Source organism: Schistocerca americana, chromosome 2, assembly GCF_021461395.2.
Source record: "Schistocerca americana isolate TAMUIC-IGC-003095 chromosome 2, iqSchAmer2.1, whole genome shotgun sequence".
In the NCBI taxonomy this organism is placed as follows: domain Eukaryota; kingdom Metazoa; phylum Arthropoda; class Insecta; order Orthoptera; family Acrididae; genus Schistocerca; species Schistocerca americana.
In genome coordinates, this window is record NC_060120.1 from 1,105,691,946 (window position 1) to 1,105,718,448 (window position 26,503).

The 26,503-nt window shown below is 43.8% G+C and overlaps 1 protein-coding gene across 1 annotated transcript; it reads right to left on the reverse strand.

Moving 5' to 3' along the window:
• Nucleotides 1-25,817, reverse strand: LOC124594706 (cytochrome P450 6k1-like). The gene is made up of 4 exons (XM_047133074.1): nucleotides 25,811-25,817; nucleotides 10,502-10,723; nucleotides 6,721-6,972; nucleotides 1-164 (listed from the first exon to the last, which is right to left on the reverse strand). The coding sequence occupies exons 1-4, from the start codon at nucleotides 25,815-25,817 to the stop codon at nucleotides 1-3; spliced, it is 645 nt and encodes a 214-aa protein (XP_046989030.1).
• Nucleotides 25,818-26,503: the final 686 nt, after the last annotated feature.

Sequence of the window (26,503 nt, forward strand, 5' to 3'; positions counted from 1 at the left end):
TCATCGTTTCACAAATTTCAGTTCGATTTCCTTTGTGGGCGCGAGCATTACACCTCTGCTGTTGTAGGTGACGTGCCTGGTCGTCTTCTCCGTAGGTCGCACGCTGCACTTGGACAGGATGTTCACAAGTCCCACTTTGGTCTGCAGCAAACCGAGTCTCTTACCTGCAAAGTGAAAAGAGAGCGTCAGATCTGTTTGCCTATAACTTACGTCATATTAAGATTCCAGGTTTCTGGATAGCGCATGGGATTTGACAATGAAATAATTCAAATACATGTTTTGCCTTTGCTCTTCAGGTACTTTAGAAATATGAAAATGTGTACAACTTTTAAGTGCATTAATCATTCTGAAAATTGCAGAACTAATAAGAATAAATGTGACTGAAGCGAACATGCAACTAGAAATTAGGTACAGGAAAATACAAGTTATTAGAATTACAGATATGTGCATGATCCGTGATTTTGGGAACTTAGAACTATATTATGCCCCGTGTTGTAGATTATATCTTAGGTACAGTTCACAGGAAGAGATTCTCATGATCTTGCCGGTGATTTTCCTACGACATCATTTGTATACGAGTTCAGAAACTATCGAAAGTTGTTGATAAAGCATTAAACCTTTCGACCAATGCGATTACTCAGTGAACATAAAAACAAACGGAGGTCGGCCCCCAACAAGCTGAAATACTAAATTCACCGACACGAAATACACTAAGATTCCGCTGTCAGTACTGGTTTGAAAACCGAAATAATATTTATTGAGGTAAGTGATCGTAGAGTAGCAAATCAACTGATAACGACCAACAGTGGAGGAGCCATTGGGCTTGGTGAAGTAGGCTGTTGCGCATTCGTCGTTTATAGGTGATGTCAGGCCTATCAGGAGCCAACCTCCAGCCCTTGTAAACAGTTCCGACAAGAGGTTACCTCCCACGACGTGCATAGGTGGGCCCTTGTGGCAAGGGGGACGGCGTTCGAAAATATTCGCATCCTGCCACAGTGCAAATGAAAGGTTCAAACACACATGCGCACGTCCAGATGCAGATTTCTGTACGTCTCCCGAAACTGACGGAAAAAATAGCAACACCAAAAACAATTAATGTACAGTAATGAAATTTTTGGAATACATTTGTCTAGGTGACGTATTTAAGTGATTAACATTGCATGATCACATGTTCATATAAGCGAGAGACATGCCACTGCAAATGTTAAATGCTGGTACAATAATACCCGACGTAGCCGTCAGAATGTTGAATGCAAGAATGCATGTATTGTGTTATACAGGTGCCGGAGTCAGTTTGTGCTATAAACTTCCATGTCCGTTGCACTTGAACTGTCAGTGCAGGGACGGTTAATGTTGTTTGTGCATAACGCTGAAGTTGTTCGATGATGACTCACATGTGCTGTGTTAGAGACAGATTTGGTGATCGAGCAGGCCAAGGCAACATGTCGACACTCTATATAGCGTGTTGCGCTACAGCAGCGGTATGTGAGCGATAGTATCCAGTTGAAAACCTCGTGGACTGCTGCTCACGAACTACAGCACAGGCTGGTTGCAGATCCTCGACTGGTCTCCTTCCGACATAGAAACAGCCATCAATGGCACCGATACAGAATCAGCTTTCATCAGGCCTCTACCCTGCCATCGAATCAGCTCTCTATTGACACCAGTGAAGCCACAAGTGGCGCCGATTTGGAGTCAGTGCAACGTAAGCTACACCGCGTCTGGCTCGAGTCTGTCCTTGAAGAAAATGATTTGTAACAGTTCTTTGTGCCACTGTGATGGCAACTGCTACTCAGATTTCTGCTGCAGGTACAGTATGATGCACCAGAGCCATATGCCAAACACGATGGTCTTCCCTCTTCGTAGTGCTACATGGCCTTCTGGAGCTTGGTCTCCTTGCGCCCGTACATTCTCGTGACCGCCGCTGCAAGCGATCATGTAACGTGGCTACACTCCTGTCACGTTTTTCTACAATATCGTAGAAGGAACACCCAGCTTTTCATAGCCCCACTACACGGCCTCATTTAAACTCAGTGATGCGCTCAGAACGGGGTCTTTGTCACCTGTAAGGCATACTTGACTAACATCAACCCACCACGTCCAACCTCAAAGGTAACTGACACTCACGACTGTTACAGTGCGCATTTAAAGCAAACCTGATCTTCATCGTCGTAGTGGCGCTACTAGCACTCTCTAATGCGACTGGAGTGAAATCTGTACAGACTCTGAGCATAGCTGGTGAATTAAATAAAAATTTAACTTCTACAGGGAATCATATATCTCACTTGGCAAATGCCTTTCCGAGATTGATGTCTGGAATACTCCTGTGTGATAAAGACAAGGGGGAGACTGAATTAATAATTAATTCACTGAAGTACTCTCATGATCATGATGGAGTGCGTAGGAGAATATTAAAGTACTGTGCTGCAAACGTTAGCCCTGTATTTATCCACATTTGTAATTTTTCCTTGAGGAATGGTTGGTTTCCTGAACGATTAAAGTACTTGTTAGTAAAGCCGCTTTATAAAAAGGGAGAAAAGGATAACGTAGACAATTTTAAATCAGTTTCTATGTCATCACTGTTTGCTAAAGTTATTGAAAAGGCTGTGTATGTAAGGATAATTGATCATTTTATGTCACACGATTTGCTATCAACTCTAAAGTTCGGCTTTAGAAGCCGCTTAACAACTGAAAATGCTATATTCTCTTTTCTCTGTGAGGTACTGGATGGGTTAAACAAAAGATTTCGAAAGCTTGGCATATTTTTTGATTTAACTAAGGTATTTGAATGTGTTGATCACAAAATATTGCTCCAGAAGTTGAACCATTATAGAATACGGGGAATAGCTCACAATTGGTTGACCTCTTACTTTAGCAACAGACAGCAAAAACTCATTACTCAAAATGTCGAGAATGGCTGTGACGTGGGGTCTGAGTGGGGTATGCTCAATTGGGGATGCCCCAGGGATCAGTGTTGGGGCCACTCCTGTTCCATATTTACATAATCGATGTGCCCACTAGTATTATGGGTAACTTCTAAAATATTTCTGTTTGCTGATGACACTAACTTGGTAGTAAAGGATGTTGTGTGTGACATAGGCTTGGTTTCACATAGAACAGTTCATGACCTAAGTTCATGGCTTTTAGAAAATAAACTAACGCTAAATCTCAGTAAGGTTCAGTTTTTACAGTTTATAACACAAAATTCAACAGAACCTGACTTTTTAATTTCACAGAATGGGCATATGATTAGTGAAACTGAACAGTTCAAATTTCTGGGTGTTCAGATAGTTAGTAAACTGTCGTGTAAAGCCCACATTCAGGATCTTGTTCAAAGACTTATTGCTTCCATTTTTACTATTCGAACGGTATCTGAAGCGAGTCGTCGTTCGACACGAAAATTAGTCTACTTTGCTTATTTTCATACGCTTATGTCGTATGGTATTATTTTTCGGGGTAACTCTTCCGATTCTAAAAGGATATTTTTGGCTCAGAAACGGGTGGTTCGGGCAATAAGTGGTGCAAGTCCACGAAACACTTGTCGCCCCCTGTTCACTAGTCTGGGTATTTTGACATTGGTCTCTCAATATATATATTCCTTACCGTCATTTCTTGTTAACAATATTAGCTTATTCTCAAGAATAGACAGCTTTCACACAGTTAAAACTCGGCAAAAATCAAAAGTGCATTTGGATCTGACTTCCTTAACTCTTGTGCAGAAAGGTGTGCAGCATACTGCTGCACCCATTTTCAATAAGCTACTACTGGAATTCAAAAATCTTAGCAGTAATCACGCGCTTTCAAATCGAGCACATCAGGTGATGGAAGAGATTACCAGAATTAAAAACAACGAGTGACAGAATAGAATAATCCTATTTTGGTTACATAAGGGTCGCGGATAACTCCCTGGGCCAAATACGTCCAGTTTTTCGAAACATATTTGTTTAACGGGTGAAACATATTGCTTCAGTTCTGCTGTACAGCCCAAACTTGATAGTATACAGAATAAAAATGAAGCAGAAATAAAAAGCGGCCAATGCAGCAAACATTTCTTTCATTATGATCGGGACTGAGCTAGGTGGCGCACACTGGACTCGCATTTGGGAGGACGACGGTTCTAACCCTCGTCCGGCCATCCTCATTTAGGTTTTCCGTGATTTCCCTAAACCGCTTCGGGCAAATGCTGGGATAGTTTCTTCGACAGGGAACGGCCAACTTGCTTCGCCATCCTGCCCTAATCCAATGGGACCGATGACCTCGCAGTTTGGTCCCCTCCCCCAAATCAAAGAACCAACCGATCGGCACGACTTGTCACTGACAGTTTCAAAACTCACTGGAACTGCCGCTGTCAATGACTGCACGTCCATTTCGTCCAGTCTTCGTACAGGGCACGGCGTGCAATGGACGTTAGGAATCGTATACTCCGCATAGATCCATTGTTCACAGCGTGACGTAAAGCTGAACATCTTCATTGTGCCAAATGACACGAAAACTAGTGAGCAGCTGACTCGAGGAGAATAGTGCGGTCCGACGGGTCGCGAGTATGTCTCTTTTGAATGATGGAAGGAATCGAATACACAGTCTTTCGAATGAAACATTTAAGCCCCTGAATATAGAGGCAGGAGGTAGTTCTACAGTTTTGGGGATTGTTTTTCGTACTGTGACTTGGGCCCACTAATATAGCATATCGCGAGTATGAACCAGGATGTATATTTCAACTTGCTCGGTGATCAGTTGTTCCGGTTCCTTGTCCATGTTCATTAATAGTATGCTGTGGACTCTCCAGTCCCCCAAGATGACAATAGCCGTGTTTACGGGTCCACACACACACTTTCCGCCTTTGTTGGATTTTCAGGAATCCTAATACACCTCGACTGCTCCGTTCAATCTCCAAAGCACTTAGTGTCATACAAAAGTCTGCGACTGTTTTGAACAGCAGGCGAAACGTAGAAATTACCTGAAATTTAAGAGTATTACTGGCTCCAACCCTCAGTTAATGGCATTAATTTCTTCATGTGTGGGTGTCAAACCTCCTGAGTTTAAACATTTCCTCTGGCAATCGGACTTCCCATATATGAACATTATTGAGCATGTCTGGGATGCCTTGCAACGTGCTGTTCAGAAGATATCTGCACGGGTCATGGTGTCTGTTACCTCCAGCACTACTTTAGATGTTAGTCGAGACCATGCCACGTCGTGTTGCGGCACTTTTGCTTGCTCGTGGAAGTCATACACGATATTAGGCAGGTGTACTAGACTCTAATGAGTCTTTTTGATGTATCAAGTGTATTTGGCGTCCCCTTTAAACATGAACCACACTTTCGTCAGATTCTCCCAATAAACCGAGGTCGACCATTTGCCTTCCCTACTACCGTCCTTACGTGATCTTTCCATTTCCGGTCGCTTTGCAACGCTACACCCACATATTTAATCGATGGGACTGTGTCAAGCAGTACACTACCAATGTTGTATCCGAACATTACGGGATTGTTCTCCCTAATTATGTGCATTAACTTTCATTTCTCTATATTCAGAGCAAACTGCCATTCATCACAACGATTAGCGATTGTGTGCTCCTATAGTTTTTCGACGACGACACCTCACGCCTTACAACACAACGTCATCAGCAAACAGTCTCAGACAACCACTCTTCCTGTCCGTCTATCAACTTCCCCGCGCACACATGACGATACCCCTGTTTCCGATGAAGACTGGTCGCCGAGGACAACGTACTGAGTTTTGTCACTTAAAAATCTTTCAGCCACTCGCATGTCTGGGCACCTATTCCAGATACTAGTTCCTTCGTTAAACGTCTGTAGTGGGTCACCGTGTTAAACGCTTTGCGGAAATCTAGGAGTAGGGAATCCACCTACTACCCCTAATCCTTCGTTTGCAGGATATCATGCGAGAAAAGAACAAGCTGAGTTTCCCCTGAGCGTGCTTGCTTTGTCTGGTACCTTTCATTCAGTGTGCCTATTACAACTAAAGAAAATATGTGATTCAAACTTTTTCTATTACATGGTAGTATTTCTAACGTATGATACTTCATTCTCCGTAGTAAACTTTGAAGTAGTTCAGTTCGTCATAAACACTGATAAGTGGATATAAATGCAGCTCTGTAAATATCCAGCAAACAGTCTACTCGAGGAAACCTTTCAAACTAGTGTATCTGATCCAGGAAAACACACAACAAATCAACTAAACTTGGGAGAACGAAAAACCAGTCCAAGCTTCAAATATTTACTTTTTATTCATTCGACGATTAATTTCGGGCCGAGACCCACTTCCAAATCATCATAACATTGTCGAAAATGGCAGTTGCGAAGATTTTAAAAATGTGCAGTGAAGATTTACAGTGCATACAGGTAACTGTTCCCTGTATGCACTGTAAATGTTCATTCTACATTTTTTGACATATTCGAAGATGGCATTTTCGACAATGTTATGATGATTTTAAAATGAGCCTCCGTCCGAAACTAGTCATCGGAGGAATAAAAAGTGAAAATTTGCAGCTCGGACTGGTTTTTCTTTCTACTGATTAACAGAAGTTGCTGACGTAAGCTTCTCCAGCATCCTGAAAGCTCGTAAAATAAACTTAACTGTACAGTAAATTTCTTTATCTATGTTTTATTGTCTACACTGCTGATACTTCTAACTATAGTTGTATACTTATATTAATCTGTATCATGAACAATGATAGAACAACTGTAGGCAACAAACCAATGCAGATGTGAGGTCCGTCCCCGAATGGCAGGTACACGTAAGGGTTCCTCTCGGCCTTCTGCTCTTCTGAGAACCTCTCGGGGTCGTAGCGCTCTGGGTCAGGGAAGTGCTCCGGATCGTAGTGGAGGCCGAAGAGGCTGATCAGGATTCCCGTTCCTCTGTCCACGACGACGTCGCTGTCCGGGATCCTGTAGGGCTTCACGCAGTCGCGGTTCAGGAAAGACAGCGGAGGGTACTTCCTGAGCGTCTCTGCCAGAAAGCAAGAAGAGGGCACTGAGTCAGAGGTCTGGCATCTAAATTTAAACAGCACAACTCTCCACTGGAGCGCCGGCTGACACCTGTTGGAGGGGTCAATCTGGTTCTCATACAGTATGGGCGAAGGTTCACTATTATGACTGCTAAACTTTCGGAATACTATATTCTTTCATACGTAATAACCTGTAGGACAAGATAGTAATGTACATACGTGTGTAAACCAGTATCAAACTGTTCAAATAATTACTGTCCTGCAACTAATTTGGACAGCTCTATATCAATATCCATCAGATTCTACAAGTTGAGAATATTGCGTACCATGTATGCGTTCTTTTCAATTATGATGCATATCATGTTAAATCTATGGAAGAAAGTGGGCTGGGAACATGGTACATCAGCTAGCCAAATACGCCGATGATCTCAAACTCTTATAGCCCTCCGAAGATTTCGAGAGCTTTGTGGTGTCAACCTAAAGTAAAAATATTAACGTTCGTGAACAGATGTCTCGCAGTAGAATTCAAATTCGAAACTTTTGTCCAGCTCAAGCAGTTCCCTTGTAATTAGATGTCGTCGATTGAAAGAGACCTTCATAAATCAATCGAGTTCCTCTGGACGAAGATCACAAACGTACAGTATCTTAGCGAAATTTTCACCCAAACCTTTAGACGGTGTGTCAGTATCTCAGTTCAATATTGAACAGTTCTGCGGTTAGACCATGTGACTAGTCTCCGTCAGCCATTTGGATCCACCGCACTGACCCAGTACAGACGTGAAGGCAAGATCATACCCTCGTGCTTCATACCATGCCAACCGGGCGACTATCACGTCTGTTTCGAGTTGTGGCCATTCCATTTCTGCAGAATACTGGATCAACTACAGGCCCGGAAAGTACGAGAGAGCGTCTTTCTTGTCTTCGAAACACAATCCCGTCCGTCTGGTATGCCTGCCGTTTTACGCGACAACGCCGCCAAATTAACTCTTCCAGCAGGCGCCCGTGTCCACTTCACATCTGCAGTTGAGGCCTCGAATCACTCAATGGTACCAGCTTTAAAACTGACACAGCTTCAACTTGTCACAAAAGGCCAGTTTAGTAAATATTTACCATCCTACTTGAGACGTCCTTTTCAGCTTAACTCTATTCCATTTATTCTCATCTAATTTACATTTGTCTAAAATGAAAGATACACAGAAGAGCCAAAGAAACTGGCAAATCTGTCTAACATCGTCTATGGCCCCGCGAGAGCACAGAAGTGCCGCAACACGACGTGGCATGGACTCGACTAATGTCTGGAGTAGTGCTGGAGGGAGCTGACACCATGAATCCTGCAAGGTAGTCCATAAACCCGTAAGAGTACGAGGCGGTGAAGATATCTTCTGAACAGTACGTTGCAAGGCATCCCAGATATGCTCACTGGAGAGTGGCCATCGGAAGTGTTTAAATTCATATGGATAACATATCTAAATATTTACAAAAACCAAAGCATTCCCGTCGTTATTCTACAGGAGATGTTGGTTCACTATCTCCGTCTTTAGAAACTCTTGATCGTAAATATTCTCCGATTTTAGATTCAGGCAGAAAGTACGGTACACAAGCACTATGCAAGCGGAAGTTTCTTGTGGTTATTTAGCTTTTCTAGGGCCCCTTTCGCTACCTCTTGCAGCTCATGAGCGTTTGTCAGTGTTTAATTTCATTCTTCGTTTGCAATCCAGTTATCAGTTTTAAATTTAATGTATATTTGACAATTCTCTTTTTTTGTTACAAGGGAACACAGGTTTAAATATATATTAAAACTTGGTCGTCATGCCCATTCCTGAAATGGCTGTAATTATGTTCTCACAAAAAAAACCAATACAGACAATTTCAATGTGAAACTAAATGCTGAAATTACACTCCTACCCAGTATCACACAAACCATAAACATTAATTTAAAACTTGGAATGCATACAAATTAGTGATTGTCTTGTATCACTTCCGGAAGTACTACAAATATGAGACTTCGAAACACACTCCGCCAAACTTAACTTTCAGTGGACATGCTAAGTAGACACTCTAAGGGAAAAAACCACACACTACGAAGGAATTTTCCGAATGGGACCGAAATGGGTAGATGAGATGTACTTGTACAGACAAACAATTTCAGCACAGAAAAAGTAGATTATTTATTCAGTAGAAAGAGCTTCAGAAACTGAGCAAGTCAATAACGAGCTGGCCCTTCTCTGGGCCTTATGCGAGCGGTTATTCGGCTTGGCATTCATCAATAGACTGGTTGGATCTCCTGTTGAGGAATATCGTGGAAAATTCCGTCCAATTGACGTTTTACAAATCCTGACTTGGTTAGAGGCCACTACCCATAATGCACCAAATTTTCCCAATTACAGAGAGATCTGACGACCTCGCTGCCCAACTTGAGATTTGTGTAGCACGAAAACAAGCAGTGGAAACTCTCGTCGTCTGCCAGCGGGCATTGTGTTGCTGAAAGATAAGGCCACCATATCTTGCCATAAAGGCAACCAAACGGGGCGTAAATCTCGCCGAGGTACTGCTGTGCTGTATGTAAGGCTGCCGCGGATGACAACGAACTGGGTCCAGCTACGAAACGAAACGGCACCCTGGTCACTGTAGCTCGTTACCCATATGGAAGACCACAGCCCGTTTAGTATCCACCCACTAACTGGACCGTCTCGAGACACGTCTTCGACTGAATTTCATTGACTGGAGTAGAAGTGTATTCAGTGATGGGTCGCGCTTCGAACTGAGCCGTGAGACCAGCGAAGACGTGTCTGAAGGAGCCCCAACGTCGACGGTATGCTACTCCCCGTTTTGTTGCACTTCATGGCAAGTCATCCTGGCCTTACATTTCAGCAAGATAAGGCCCGTTCGCACACAGCGAACGTTTGTACTGCTTGTCTTCGTGACTGCCAAACCCTATCTTGGGCAGCAAGGTCACCATATCTCTCTCCAATTGGGAAAGTTTGGAGCACAACGGAAGGCGCCCTCCCAACAGATCGGGATGTTGACGACCTAACGCACCAATATGACAGAATTTGATACGACATCCCTCAGGAGGCCATCCAGTAACTCTTCCAAACAGCACCAAACTTACACAAGGACCGGAGGTGGACCAACGCTTTATTGACTTGTTCATTTGTGAAGATCTTTCTCTTGAATAAATCATCAAACTTTCCGAAATTGTAATCATTTGTTTGCCTGTCATGTACGTAACATCTACCGATTTCCATCCCCTTCGCATAATTCCTTCGTGGTGCGTCGCTTTTATTTTTTTCTTCCTTTGTGCGTATTAATGAACACAGAGATCTCACTTCTTAGAAATCCACAAATCTGTTAACGGATGTCGGGGGAATATACATTGCACGATATGGACTGTTTATTCTCCTGACATTTACCTGTCTCGACTACAAGAAGCAAAGTGAAACTCAGAAATGACAAAATTGTACATGGTCCCCGTTTTAACTCTAGCGTCCATGTCACTGCAGAATAAAGGTAGAAAGTTATGAAACTTACCAGACACCACTTTGTCCAGATAGGACATCTCCGCTATGCCGTCGTACGTAATATTGCCGTCATGTCGCTGCAGCACAGAGTCTATCTCCAGCTGCAGATTACTTTGGATGTCCTCATGCAGCGCCAGTTCGTATAAACTGTAGCTGATGGTGGACGCCGAAGTCTCGAAGCCCCCAGCGAAGAAGCCAAGACATTCTGCCGCCAGGTCCTCCAATGAAAAATCTGTAGTGGCGTAAAGTTTTGATTCTGTTACTGATTAAGAAGAAACACCGACCTTTTAGTGAATCTACGGTGAATTGATTTTGATTTACTGTCGTATTGTGATATAGCGCCGTAACATTACCTGAGTGACTCCTGTAAGTTATCTTTCTTCGCTGACAATGTCACATTTACAAAAAAAAAAAAAAAAAAAAAAAAAAAAAAAAAAATGGTTCAAATGGCTATGAGCACTATGGGACTTAACTTCTAACGTCATCAGTCCCCTAGAACTTAGAACTACTTAAACCTAATTAACCTCAGGACATCACACACATCCATACCCGAGTCCATACCCGAGGCAGGATTCGAACCTGCGACCGTAGCGGTCGCGCGGTTCCAGACTGTAGCGCCTTTAACCGCTTGGCCACCCCGGCCGGCGATCACACTTAATATTACCTACTTCTGGGAGGTGATGTAGCGGCTGTATTTTATTAGTAATAATGGGCAGTATTCACCCACTTTAATGTTGTTTCACACACGTTCAGAGCACATTACGAAGAGAATGCTCTCGTCATCTGACTGTCAAAACTGAACACACGCAGTTAAAACACTAAACCTCTAACACCACATTTTCGGCGTTCAGGAAGTAAAATGAAATAAAAATACAATGGGCTGTGGATCTATCTAGATCCTCGTTTAAGATCGTTTCTTTCTGTCCTTGACTGTGACATCACACTCAGAATATACGCACAATGCCGTGCCCATCTCAGCTGTAGGTTCTAGGAGTCCCCAGTTGATGCTTCACCTAGTGTCCGCCGGATGTTATTGCTGTCTCCTACACACGAGGTACAACTGAACGCTATCTGATTAATAGTATCCGTACATCTGTTAGTGGACATAATATAAGGTGTGTGCACCCTTCCACTTGGTGAAATCTTGATCGCTGCTGTGGACACCCTCAAAGGCAGCCCATTTTTCCACCGGTGCCTAGGCCAGAGAAGGTAGCGGCGAAGGAGTGACGTCCACATTCTAACTCATCCTAAAGGTGTTGCATTGAGTTCAGGTCTGGTATCTGGGCAACTCAATATACTTCTGGAATGTTATGTCATTTCCTCGTAGGTACAGGTTTATGACAGTCTGCATTGCAATGCTGACGAAATCATCGCCTCCAAAAAGTTCCTCTATTGTTCGCAGTTCACAATGCTGTTTTTGTCTTCATGTCCTTCATGATTTAGTGTTTTAAAGCGCGATAAGGAGGACACATACCAAACACGCAAAACATCCCTATACCGTAACACCACCTCCAATGTGCTTCTCTGTTGGCGCTATATTTGAAAGGAGGTCACATTATGCAGGCTTTCGCCAAACCCATTCATCGGATTTTCAGATGGTCTAGCGTGACTAATCGTTCCAAATCAGTCGTTTCCAGTCATCCACTGTACACCACCTACAGTATCGCTTATCTTTTACTACAGAAAAGTGTGGGTTATGAGGAGCTACTTGACTTTTATAACCAGTTCTTTTAAATTCCCTACTCAGAGTCACTGTCCTAGCTGGGCTGCTGATAGCACTTCGGAACTCTCGAGCATTTCGTTCCACTCACCTCCTGCTCGTTTCTACAACCACCCTGCGCGATGTTGGCCGGTCCCTGTCCATCAGTACATCAATTATAACTAGTCTTTGTTTATCTGTGACTGATTATTTGCGTCCTCTGTTCAGAATCATATCACCAACAGTCAACTTGAGCAGCTTCCGAAACGCTGAAATGTCTCTTGTGCATTTGTTTCTCAGATGACATCCAGTGGTATGCTGGAAGTCAATGACCTCTGCTGACCGACCCATTTCGCTGTTACTACACTACTCGCCATTAAAATTGGTACACCTCGAAGATGACGTGCTACAGACGCGAAATTTAACCGACAGGAAGAACATGCTGTGATATGCAAATGATTAGCTTTTCAGAGCATTCACTCAAGGTTGGTGCCGGTGACGACACCTACAACGTGCTGACATGAGGAAAGTTTCCATCCGACTTCTCATACACAAACAGTAGTTGACCGTCGTTGCCTGGTGAAACGTTGTTGTGATGCCTCGCGTAAGGAGGAGAAATGCGTACCATCACGTTTCCGACTTTGATAAAGGTCGGAATGTAGCCTATTGCGACGGCGGTTAATCGTATCGTGACATTGCTGCTCGCGTTGGTCGAGATCCAATGACTGTTAACAGAATATGGAATCAGTGGGTTCAGGAGGGTAATACGGAACGCCGTGCTGGATCCCAATAGCCTCGTGTCACCAGCAGTCGAGATGATAGGTAGCTTATCCGCATGGCTGTAACGGATCGTGCAGCCACGTCTCGACTCTGAGTCAACAGATGGGGACGTTGGCAAGACAACAACCATCGGGACGAACAGTTCGACGACGTTTGCAGCAGCAGCTCAGAGACCACGGCTGCGTTTACCCTTGACGCTGCGTTACAGACAGGAGCGCCTGCGATGGTGTACTCAACGACGAACCTGGGTGTACGAATGTCAAAACGTCATTATTTTCGGATGAATGCAGGTTCTGTTTACAGCATCATGATGGCCGCATCCGTGTTTGGTGACATCGCAGTGAACGCACATTGGAAGCGTGTATTCGTCATCGCCGTACTGGCGTATCACGCGGCGTGATGGTATGGGGTGCCATTGGTTACACGTCTCGGTCACCTGCTGTTCGCATTGACGGCACTTTGAACAGTGGACGTTACATTTCAGATGTGTTACGAATCGTGGCTCTACTCTTCATTCGATCCCTGCGAAACCCTACATTTCAGCAGGATAATGCACGACTGCATGTTGCAGGTCCTGTAAGGGGCCTTTCTGGATACAGAAAATGTTCGACTGCTGCCCTGGCCCGCGCATTCTCCAGATCTCTCACCAATTGAAAACGTCTGGTCAATGGTGGCCGAGCGACTGGCTCGTCACAATACGCCAGTCATTACTCTTGGTGAACTGTGGTATCGTGTTGAAACTGCATGGGCAGCTGTACCTGCACGCGCCACCCAAGCTCTGTTTGACTCAATGCCCAGGCGTATCAAGGCCGTTACTACGGCCAGAGGTGGTTGTTCTGGGTACTGATTTCTGAGGATCTATGCACCCAAATTGCCATAAAATGTAATCACATGTCAGTTCTCGTATAATATATCTGTCCAATGAATACCCGTTTATCATCTGCATTTCTTCTTGGTGTAGCAATTTTAATGGCCAGTAGTGTAATTCTGTACTGACAATACATTACTTCGTGCATCAGTTTGAACATGTGTGTCCACCTCTCGGAAGATCTAGTGGTCAAGCTCGCATGTCGTAGGGGTGTACAGATACATGTGGACAGGTGGTGAATGAACAGCAGCTGCTGATGCTTCTGCTGGGCCCTGTTGCTGTCCACAGTTGAAGAGCACACGGCCTCTTCCTCGGTTGTAGAGTGTGAGCGATGGTTAAGCACCCAAATGGGCGATCTTAAAATTAAATCAGGGCCAACAGTGCAATGCGTCTTTACTTCAAGTTATTTCATGAATCCCACAATGGATTGTTAGAGCTTTAGTTTTTAAACCGTACGAGTCGAGTATTGACGACCTGATAATGATAGTACTGTCTCTATAGAAGTGTTTTTGTGTAACGCACGTTTTAACCAGTTGAACGTTACAAATTATTACTGAATGCCGCATTGTGTGGGAACTGCTAGTGCCGTGGTTAAAGTACGTTTGGTGAGTGACCTAAGATTCTGCTTGTGGCATACATACACAACTGTTAACAACATACACAACCACTGACACGACTCAAGGGGCAGAGCCACTACTCCTGTTCTGCCACTTGAGTGATGCCTGCCTGACACATCCACGAGGCGGGCGTGGACACCCTACACATCAATAGGTTGAAGTGATAGAATGCTGAGTTCAGGCAGGGACTCAATTTCGTGGGAAGTATAACGGAACCTATGCCTGGGGTTACAGCTGAAGGGGTACAGAAGGAGACATCGTGTTATACGGCAGTGTATACCCAAACTGTCGCGCAATATGTTTCATAACGTTGTATGCACGTCACCATGGTCGACGTAGTTGACAATTTAACGCTACATAATAACTGAAGACCGCAAATTACTTCTGTGAGGGGCATGTTACTGTCTGCAGCCTTGGAGAGCTTTTCTAGCTTGCTCGCAACGTGGGAGTTTACTTAAAAGGACGAGGGAGAGTCACAAACATGTTTAGGGTTGAAAGCTCTGCTTCAGATGAGGTAGGTGAAGCAGAATTCTCTTTGTTGCACCTCTGCACACCAGGAAGCCCGGAGATCCAACTACCATAGGTAAAACTGTATTCTTCAAGAAACTAAGAGGAATCCTTTTAGAAAATATAAAATCTCAGCCAGGTGCAGCCTTCAGAGACGGCAGAGCATGCACGATACCTGTCATTTTCCTTAGAAGCGACGCCACCGCAGGAATGTTTGATTAAAATCCTTGCAATGGGTTTTCCGATAGGCTCATATTTATTTCTGCAGAATGTACATCTACGTGCAAGCCCTTTTATTTATCAGTTTCAGAATCGTGTCATATAGTGGGAGAGGTTTTGTGCTTTGCTCCCCATAGCACAGCATAATTGGTTGATGACAACAAAATCTGCACAAGGAGGAGCTTGTTGTACTTATTTACAAAATTATTACTGGTTGAGACTCGTAACGTGTACTGCAGCTGGCTGGTGCGATTGCTACACTGGCAAAAACTGCAAAGTTCCACAGGGTTCAGATATACAACTCTTGCTGCTGGGAGATGGAAGAGTAAAGACTTGCTGACATATGACCAATGAGACGAGGCTTGCCTGGTACAGAGAGCGAGCGGGACTCCGATCTGCCATGCTGCTGTCGCCTTCGACCTCCATACCGTACAAGGGTAGCACGATAGAGCCGGCGATGCGGTCACCGAGTAGAGGGGGAAGTGGCGCTAGTTAAGCTTCATCAGGAGGTACTGCACAGTTTTTACATTTTCAGCCACCTAGTTACTTTAATCACGCACTTCAGTGATTCTACTGATGTTCATATTTATACTTCCGGGTTAGTTTTTGAAACCATTAATCATTCTTGGATTCGCTGGCCATATCCACGGTTTATTCTCATGATTACTGTTTTATGTATTGTGCTCATCGAAATATGCTGAAGTTAGAGTTCACAGTTACAATCCACTGTCCATTCACTAAATGTTCATGTACTTATCTGAATGGGTAATTCATGTGTTGACGCTTTATAAAATGGTTCAAATGGCTCTGAGCACTATGGGACTTAACATCTGAGGTCATCAGTCCCCTAGAACTTAGAACTACTTAAACCTAGCTAACCTAAGGACATCACACACATCCATGCCCGAGGCAGGATTCGAACCTGCGACCGTAGCAGTCGCGCGGTTCCGGACTGAAGCGCCTAGAACCGCTCGGCCACCGTGGCCGGCGTGATGCTTTATAGTAATGAAGGAAATTGTTACAGTGCCTACTTGATTCTGTTGTAGGTAGATGAGCTCCTTCATTAACATATCCATGTGTGTTGCAGTGCCCATATTTTCGTGCTTTATTTTTACGTCCCTATTAGGTATGAGGCAATAAGATATCTCCATTGCACGACATTGGTATTTCATTAAATATTGCGTGTTTACACAGGAATTTGTTGACCCTTTGACAGGATATTTTCAAGGTGTAGGACCCTCTGATGCAGGTGGTCAAACTTTTCTTCAATCAACGAAAGAAACAGGATTCTGAGCAGATGTCTAAAGCTATTAATTTAATAACGGAGAAAATTCTGGGACACATTTCCAAGCTGCAAAAATATTTGATGTTCCTCAGACTACACTTTTTCGTCTGGATAAATCTGAAACTTCTCATGAAAAGTATGCAACTGCAGCAGATTTAGAAGATACAACTGTGCTGCCGGTGAATCTCGAAGAGACGCCGGTTGTTTGCTGGCTACACATGAAGTGTCTTTTCTACTGAAATCTTCCCGCTCCATGGCTACTGTGTAGCAACCTTAGTGATGAACTTTCAGTAAGAAAAGCAGTGTATGTTGGAACTCAGACTGTTTTTCTTACTGAAAATCTTTTCTAAAGGTTAAAGAGAAGGGAAATTCTCCGGATGCATATCAGCTGGGTATCAGGAACGATATCAACAATCATTTTGGTAGCAGTTTCATTGAAGGAGAGGACTCGCTGACAAAGTTTTTCAGGAGGCACATAAGCATTTTATCAGTTCAGAAGTCAACTCGGATATCACAGGTCATTGGCTCTGGAATCAGCCGATAATGAATCTCATAATCTTTCGATATTCCTCATGAACGGCTTCTTTAGCACAGATTCCCTACTGAAAGATTATTCAGTGTAACGAAAAAGTTTGTCGGTCGTTCAAAGCAAACTTCCCCACATCGTACGCCATAAGAGGAAGTGACAGATAGGAGCGTCATTGTACGGATGATCACTGGTGGTTCTTCCTCCAATGATTATCTTCCTGAAGAAGACAATGAACCAGCAGTTAATGAGAGGAGCATCAGTTGCGTCTATTTCTGCTTGTCATTCCTGTGGCTGAGTAGAGAAATCTGTTCAAGTAGCGGTTTGCACATTTCATTTACGAAACCTGAGTAAGGAGTCCCTTGTGCTTCTCGTCCTAGATGGCCATTACAGTCACAGCAAAAACGTTGAGGTAATTGCACTCCCTAGGAGTCATATAGTTCGTCCAGTTAACCTCCCTCCTCACTGCACTCATGAGATTGAGCCACCGGATAAAGCGATCATGGGATCCCTCAAGATCTACTGCAGCGAATGGACACAAGACAGAACACTGGGACCATTTGATGTTGCAGAAGAATTTGGTCGAGCCTGTCAGTGGGTTCAGGGTCACTAGCAGTTTCCCTGTCAACAAAAAAGTGTTCAGAGAACATGACTTCGTTGCTAAAAACGATAGATGTCGAGAGAATAGAGCTACCCAACGTCCTGTCGAGTGAGAAAGTCAAGCGGTGCTGAATGCGCATGAAACGAAAGCAGGTTAGTAGAATTAGAATTATTTATTGCCTGTTAAAACAAAGCCTTGATAAGCTATTCTACATTGCTCAAAACAATCTACACTTCATGAATAAAGACACAGCATTTTCCGTTTGCCACAGTCGTCTGCTGTCCCAGTTACTATGGAGTTCCAGTGACATAGCGCCTACACAGCAAAGACGACATGAAACTGCGAGACACCAAAAGATTCAGAGCAGGCCTTGACATTTCTCCAGTCCGCAGCTCGTGGTCTCGCGGTAGCGTTCTCGCTTCCCGAGCACGGGGTCCCGGGTTCGATTTCCGTTGGGGTCAAGGATTTTCTCTGCCTCGTGATGACTGGGTGTTGTGTGTTGTACTTAGGTTAGTTAGGTTTAAGTAGTTCTAAGTTCTAGGGGAGTGATGACCATAGCTTTTAAGTCCCATAGTGCTCAGAGCCATTTGAACCATTTTTTTTTACATTTCTCCCTATAAAGAAATGGAACCCTTACTTGAAGCAAGAGGATCTAAACGCCCATAGACATCACCCAGAAATGATTTTGGGGCAAAGAGAATCTCAAAGGAGCTTGAAAAGAGAAAATAGCCCCAAACCACTGACTTCAGTGATACAGATATAGTGGAACTGCTTGACTCCACTAACAAAGAGGAGGTCAGGATGCATTCTGCAACAGGAAGTGGAGATACAGAATGCTTTTTGTGAAGCAAACTTTCCCGCGACGTTGTGGGTAATACCTGGTACAACGAATACAATGCGAAGGCGCATTTAAGGTGTCCCGGTTGTGGTAAAGATCAGTATATTTATGATGTTTGTGCTTCAAAAAACATTTCATTGACTACAGTTTCTACTGTTCCATATCCCCGTCGATATTCCATAACCCTCACATTTTTCTGTCTTCAGTTTTCTGATATAAGGGACGTTCAAAAAGAAACGAGTACCAGTACCTGTATGAGTATTGACCCTGGCTGTTGAGACACTTCTCCCACTGTGACACAAGGCGGTGAATGGCTATCTCATAAAATTCTCCGGACTGCGATGTTAACCAGTTCCGCACATACAGCTGGACGTCGTCCAAGGTGAATCTTTGCTCCTCAGAGACTTTTTAAGGGGACCAAAAATGGTCTTATCACATGAAGAGAGGTCCGGACTGAATTGAGGGTGGCCGAGTAACTCCCATTTGAATTTCTGCAGGAGTGGCACGACTGTGTTGGCCGTATGAGTCGTGGAGCAGAATGGCCCCGCGTGTGAGATTGCCGGGTCGTTTTGATTTGATCGCTTGGTGAAGGGTGGTCAGGGTTGTCCCGTGCTGCAGGAAGTGAATCAGAAGGGAGCCGTCTTGGTCAAAGAAGACACGACGTCCAGCTGTACGTGCGGAACTGGTTAACATCGCAGCCCCGGGAATTGTATGTGACAGTCATTCACCGCCTTGGGTGACAGTGGGACAAGTGTCTCAACAGCCAAGGTGAATACCTCTAACATACAGGTACTGGTTTCTGCAATTATGCCTCCGGCTCATTTCCTTGTGAACGCGCGTTATAATAATTTACACATTTTACACTGCTGGCTACAGCAAATGCAACACCAAGAAAGACAAGAGGTAGCACAACAAGATTTATTTTGTAGATAACATGTTGACCAAGTATCAAATGATTACGTTTACAGACGTCTGTGACATGTGGTTCCTGCCAGAATCAGTAGCCAGAGTAGCCGCCATTGTTGGAGATCACCGCTGCCACACGTCTCGGCATTGAGTCAAAGAGACGTTGGATGTGTTCCTGGGGTACAGCAGCCCAGGCAGCTTTCACACGTTGCCAAAGATCATCTGGTGTGGCAGCTGGGGATGTAATCTGGGTCACTCGTTGAGCAACCATGGACCACATGTTTTCTATCGGCGAAAGATCCGGAGAGCGAGCCGGCCAGGGAAGCAATTCAATCTGGTTATTGACGAAGAACCTTTGGACAATGCGTGCCACGTGTGGTCGCGCATTATCCTGTTGAAATATGGCTGTGGCCGAGCCCTGAACGTAAGGAAGGACAACTGGCTCCAGCACCTCGGATATGTAGCGCCGGCTATTTAAAGTACTCGCAATGCGTACTAGAGGCGTGCGAGAGTAATATCCAATACCGCCCCATACCATAATACCCGGTGCAAGACCAGTGTGGCGGTGCATAATGCAGCTGTCCAGCATCCTCTCTCCACGGTGTCTCCACACTCGATTCCGACCATCGTGGTGCTGCAGACAGAAGCGTGCCTCGTCAGTAAAGACAACGTCATTCCATTCTGCCGTCCACATCCGTCTGTCATCACACCATTGGCGACGGGGACGTCTGTGGTTCTGCGTCAATGGTAGACGAAGCAATGGACGTCTTGCGGACAGACCACTCTGCTGTAAACGGCGTCGAATGGTACGCGCAGACACTGGATGATGCGTTACAGACGCAATGTGCTGTGCTATGGTTCGGGATGTCACTGAGCGATCCGTCATTGCCTATCAGCACGTGCAGTGGTGCACCGAGGTGAATGCGATCGACCACGTCGGTCCGTCGTACCCTCCTGCATCCAACGGTCACATATCCGCATTACAGTTGTTTGGTTTCGTCCAACACGACTAGCGATTTCTCTGTATGATAATCCACAATCTCGGTAAGCCACTATCCTTCCTCTGTCGAACTCGGATACTTGATCAAAAGATGTTCGCTGTTGTCTACGAGGCATAACTGATCGTCTTGTGGATCAACCACAAGGTAAACACACGTGCCGAACGTACACTCGTCGAAATCGCCAAGCCTTAAATGGCGCTATGAGGTGGCGCCACAGGCGCGCGTGATGTGCGTCTGCGCTGAAATTCTAATCAGTTGCATATCTCATCGCTGCAAACCCATGGTGTAAATTTCACTTGATTCGGATGCTTCCTTCAGGGTGTTGCATTTACGGTGGCCAGCAGTGTATTTACGAATTAGATATATTTGGACAGTGATTGAAAGAGATTAATTTCCAATAAATCTATGTTAAAACACTTTCTTTTGGATAAATATCCTACAAGTTATTTACATAAAAGAAAACTGTATTTCATAACCTCCTCCATTCCTCTAGCCGTTGTGCACAGTATGTGTGTCTGTGACGAAGTATTCCTGAGGGCAGTCAGATCGCATAATAAACTTATTATCTTCCGGGATTTATTCACTTTATATAGAGGATATCATAGGGCAATTTCAAGGAGTGAATAAAATTCGTTAAGCTACATGGATGATTGAACAACATGTTCTAGGAAGACAAGAATAAAGAAAATAATAAAATCCCACTCTTATTATTTCACCAGCTTCGACATAACTGTTTCGGTCATTCAACTTAGACTTATAAGAGATAAACTCACCGATTCGTTCCGTATTTTTTCCTATTTGCGGTTTGACTCCATCAACGAATCCTTTATTTTTAATTTGCATGAGAAGATTAAAAAAATCGTTCCTGGTCACGTTGTTCTTCTCCCTGTATTCTACATTGTCTGCTATCATTTTCCGAAAAGGGATGCTAGCTTCTTTGAAGCTACCCTTTATCCTGAAAAGCAGAAATGCTTAATATCAATTACGATATTGATCGTTTTGCACAGCAAATAGTTAAAAAAATTCAGATGTGTGTGAAATCTTATGGGACTTAACTGCTAAGGTCATCAGCCCCTAAGCTTACACACTACTTAACCTAAATTATCCTAAGGACAAGCACATACACCCATGCCCGAGGGAGGACTCGAACCTCCGCCGGGACCAGCCGCACAGTCCATGACTGCAGCGCCTGAGACCGCTCGGCTAACCCCGCGTGGCAACAGTTTTAGCATATAACACATAAAGTAGTGAGGCAACAGTACTATGTTACGAACTAAATTATTTGCTCACTGAACAAAATGACGCCAGAGAAACAAAGTAAAAAAGTTTCCTGCATCAATGTTCGCTGTCACTCTAATTGCAGAACGCAAAATTTGAACTGTTGCGAATGAAAGCCAAGAGAAATTATCTGCTAGAAACTGCAGATTCGAAACAGAGAGAGCATTAAATGTTTGTTGTTGTAAATGGGACCGCAAAGTCGCTGCCCTACATTAACCCTAATCTATGAATTCATTAATTTACACACCATGTATCATAAATATGTTCATTGTGGAGAATTTCCTTGGATATGGAACAAGCCAAATTACATATTAACAAGCTTAAGTAGACAGTGCAGGTAACCTCAGTAGATGGGATATTTTCAGAACTACATACAAAGCTTCGCTATTGGCCTCTAGTGATAATACACAGAGGTCAAAAAAGTCATGGCGTACGTCCTAATATCGTGTGGACTTGCTTTTTCTAGTCGTAGTGCAGCAACTGGACGGTGCGTGGATTCAACAAGTCGTTGGAAGAAGCTCCCTGCAGAAATACAGACTCTTGCATCATGTACAGCCATCCATAATTTCGAAAGGAATACCGCTCCAGGATTTTATGCCGGAACTGGCATTTTGATTATGTCTCATACATATTCGATGGGCTTCATGTCGGGTGGTATGGGTGGTCAAATCATTCGTTTGAAATATCGACAACGCGTTTCAAACCAATCGTGAACGATTGGGACCGGTTACATGTTTTGGAACATCCAGCTCATGAGTGGCTACAAATGTTCTCCACGTAGCCAAACACAACCATTTTCAGTCGATCATCGGTTCATTTGGACCGGAGCATCCAGTCCATTCCACGTAAACACAGCCCACACCGCTATGGACCCACCACCAGATTGCACACTGCCTTGCAGATACCTTGGGTCCCTGGCTTAGTGAGCTCTCCGTCACACTCGAATGCTACCATCAGCTCTTACCGTCTGACCTGGCCACGGTCTCCCAGTCGTCCAACGTCCAACCGATGTGGTCAAGAGCCCAGGACAGGCGCTGTAGGCGACGTCGTGCAGTCAGCAAACGCACTCGCGTCGCACGTCTGATGCCATAGCCCATTAATGCCAAATTTCGCCGCACTGTTCTAACCGATACGTTCGTCGTACGTCCCTCGTTGATTTCTGCGATTATTTCACGTTGTGTTGCTTGTCTATTAGCACTAACGACTCTAAACAAACACCATAGCTCTCAGTCATTAAGTGAAGACCTTCGGTGAGAAGTAATACCTGAAATTTTTGTATTCTCAGCACACTACTGACACTGTGGATCCTGAAATACTGAATGCCCTAACGATTTCCTAAATTGGATATCCTATGCGTCTAGCTCAAACTAGTACCATTCTGCATTCAAAATCTGTTAATTCGTGCCAGATTCACGTCGAAAACCTTTTCACCTGAATCACCTCAGTACAAATGACAGCGCCACCAAAGAACTGCCGTTTTATGCCTTGTGCACCCGATATGTGAGGTATATGAGCATACCGCTGTCTGAAGACCTTTGTCACCAAAACGCAGAACAACAGATGGAAGATATGTGCCACGTGTAATATAATGAAAAACAACAATATCCGGAAAACAGCATTGAGACTGAGACATATCGTGCCATTGTGCGTTAAAGGATCAGAGTAAAGCTAGAAGGTGAAGGCTGAAGATACATTTGTCATTTCATAAAGAATTCTGAGCAAATACTACGGGAGAAGGAAAAGATACTGATATTCGAATAACTGACTGAATACAAGAGCACACAGGCACGCAAACACCAGTGTCGTAGAAGCAAAGTAGAACGAGGATATAATTAGAACCCTGTTCAGACAACATACCTGCGCAGATCAAATAATTTCATTATTTATCAGTTCAAAAGCTTGAAATTAAATAATATAATAATTACAAAAGAAAAAATTACAAAAGAAAAATTCGGAATAGGTATCAAAAACCTATTGAGAACAAATAAAAACTTGAGGTTTGACATTGTAATTCTGTCAGAGACAGCAAAGGACTTGGAAGAGCAGTTGAACGGAATGGACAGTGTCTTGAAGGGAGGATATAAAATGAACATCAACAAAAGCAAAACGAGGATAATGAAATGTAGTCGAATTAAGTCGGGTGATGCTGAGGGAATAACATTAGGATATGAGATACTTAAAGTAGTAAAGGAGTTTGCTATTTGTGGAGCAAAAAAACTTATGATGGTCGAAATAGAGAGGACATAAAATGTAGACTGGCAATAGCAAGGAAAGCGTTTCTGAAGAAGAGAAATTTGTTAACATCGAGTATACATTTAAGTGTCCGGATGTCATTTCTGAAAGTATTTGTATGGAGTGCAGCCATGTATGGAAGTGAAACTTGGACGATAAATAGTTTAGACAAGAAGAGAAAAGAAGCTTTCGAAATGTGATGCTACAGAAGAATGCTGAAGATTAGATGGGTAGATCACGTAACTAAAGAGGAGGTATTGAATAGAATTGGGGAGAAGAGGAGTTTGTGGCACAACTTGACAAGAAGAAGGGACCGGTTGGTAGGACATGTTCTGAGGCATCAAGTGATCACCAATTTAGTATTGGAGGGCAGCGTGGAGGGTAAAAATTGTAGAGGGAGACCAAGAGATGGATACAATAAGCATATTCAGGAGGATGTAGGTTGCAGTAGGTACTGGGAGATGAAGAAGCTTGCACAGGATAGAGTAGCATGGAGAGTCTCAGGACTGAAGACCACAAAAACAACTACAACAATAGTTACGAAATTAGTGATCCCAAAAGGGTTAGGCAAAATATGAATAATAATAATGTTAAAAAGTGAAAAATAGCTCGGTCAAATGTTTTGCGAAATGTTTTATCTAAAGGAGGAAACAAAATAGATTAGAGAAATATCTGACGCACTGCATTAGCTGTCCCCGACTTTGACCATCACTCGAAGGCGGTTCCAATGAATCTCTAATCTGTTTCATTTCTTAACTTTACACGAATAATATCACAAAATATTTGACCGATTTTTTTCAAATTTCCTTTTCATTTTAAAGTTTTGTTCAGGAAGAATGATCATTTAGAGACGTCCTCTGTTTTCTCAGCGTCTTCTGTTCTCTGTTTTTGATTCGGAGAAAATCATTTCGATAGTTAAATATCACACGAGTGTGAAGTTTTATGCGCAAAATAGCGAGGCCTTGAAAAGACCAGTGGAAAAATATTTCTACCGGAGCCTAAAATAGGTGAGTATGCTCCTCTTAAAGATCCTCACTGAAAAGTGGGGTACCAGCTGCCTCATTCTATCTCCCTCACCACCTTTCAAAATTTTCCCAAACATCTGGCATGCGAACATGTTCGCGCTCTCTGTGACATTTTACTCACCACTCACTCTCACAAGCTCTAACAGTTCGGCCATCACAGTGAGTCGCTCACAACCATCCACCTCCGATTGCGGATTCTCATTGGCTCATTCGGATGAACTCATTGTCATCATATTTCTGTGTCTTTGTGTCACTGTCTCCTGTCTCACGACCTCAGTCTCCTTCGTTCAGTCCTCCTATTACTGTCTCCTCTAATCACCACTGTCTCCTCTCGCTCTCTGTTGCTGCTACTCTCTCTTTCATTTCTTCGCACTACTGCAGTCTGTTCTCACTGTCACAGTCTCTCTCGTCACCGTTGTCATTCTCTCTCGCTATCACTGGCTCTCACTCATTTCTTCCTTCTCTTTATTCGTCATCCATTAGCTCTGTCTCCGTCAATCTTTTCCTATCACTGTTCTGTAATTGTCAACAATGTTCCACTGCCACTGTATCCCACTCTCTCCCTCACACTGTCACTGGCTCCTATGTTTTTTCTATACTACAACCACTGTATACGCTTGCAGAATTTCTTGCTTTTCCCTCCCTATCCCTCTGCCACTGTCTCCTCTCTCAGCATAAAAAACGGCGAATATGTTCGCATGCCAAAATCTTTGGGAAATTTTTAAATGTGCTGAGGGAGATTTAGCTAGCTGGTACCCCACTTTCCAGCAATAGTCATTTAAATACGAGCATATATTGCTTCAATAGGAGCATTTTCCCGCTGGTTCCCTTCTTTTACCTCCTACAGCAGGACATGTCACTCATCTGAAAAGAACTTTACGGGCCAGTAAAATACTACGAGTATAATTATGTGAAACTGAAATAACGAAACACTAACTTTGCATCTCGGACCGGATTTTATGTGTAAATAAATTTTGCATGTGCGTCAGTACAACATCACATGGTTCCCGAATCTTTCTGATAGTAACGGAGACACTTCTCAGTACATTTCTCCGTGTTAAGCAGACTGCAGTCTTGTGGGCACATTATGATATTGGGCGAGAAAAGACCAGCCCGTACATATTATGAAATAAATGTCTGAGGTAAAAGACCATGCGGAAGGCTCATACAGCACTGTTCAGGAGGAGGTGGCGAGCACTGAAACTGGAGCTGGGGAACTATGATGATGAATTAGGAATTAGTTGGAAACTACTGGTCACGGATTTCCGAGAGACTGTCATACCACCAGTCACTAGCCACTGTGACTGATGTCGTCATCCAGGCTCAGTTCGACTCCATGCTTTGCTGGGTAAGAGTCATTGTCGCTTCTAGAGATTGTAGATCTGTGTTCAAATTTTGGCACCCTGTGTACCCATGTGGATAAAAGAACGGTGTGAGACGGTGTCTGTAACCCGCGTGAAGCATAACGTACCTGAAATGGCCGTCGTTACGCCTCAAAATATTCGAAGATTTTGTGCACTTCAACAAAAAAGTGCATCGTGACCTGCCAGTCATCATTCCGGAATATTAAAAATCTCTCTCAGGTCTTTGCAGGGGATTATGAACGAGGATTTAAAGTTTCATCCCTACA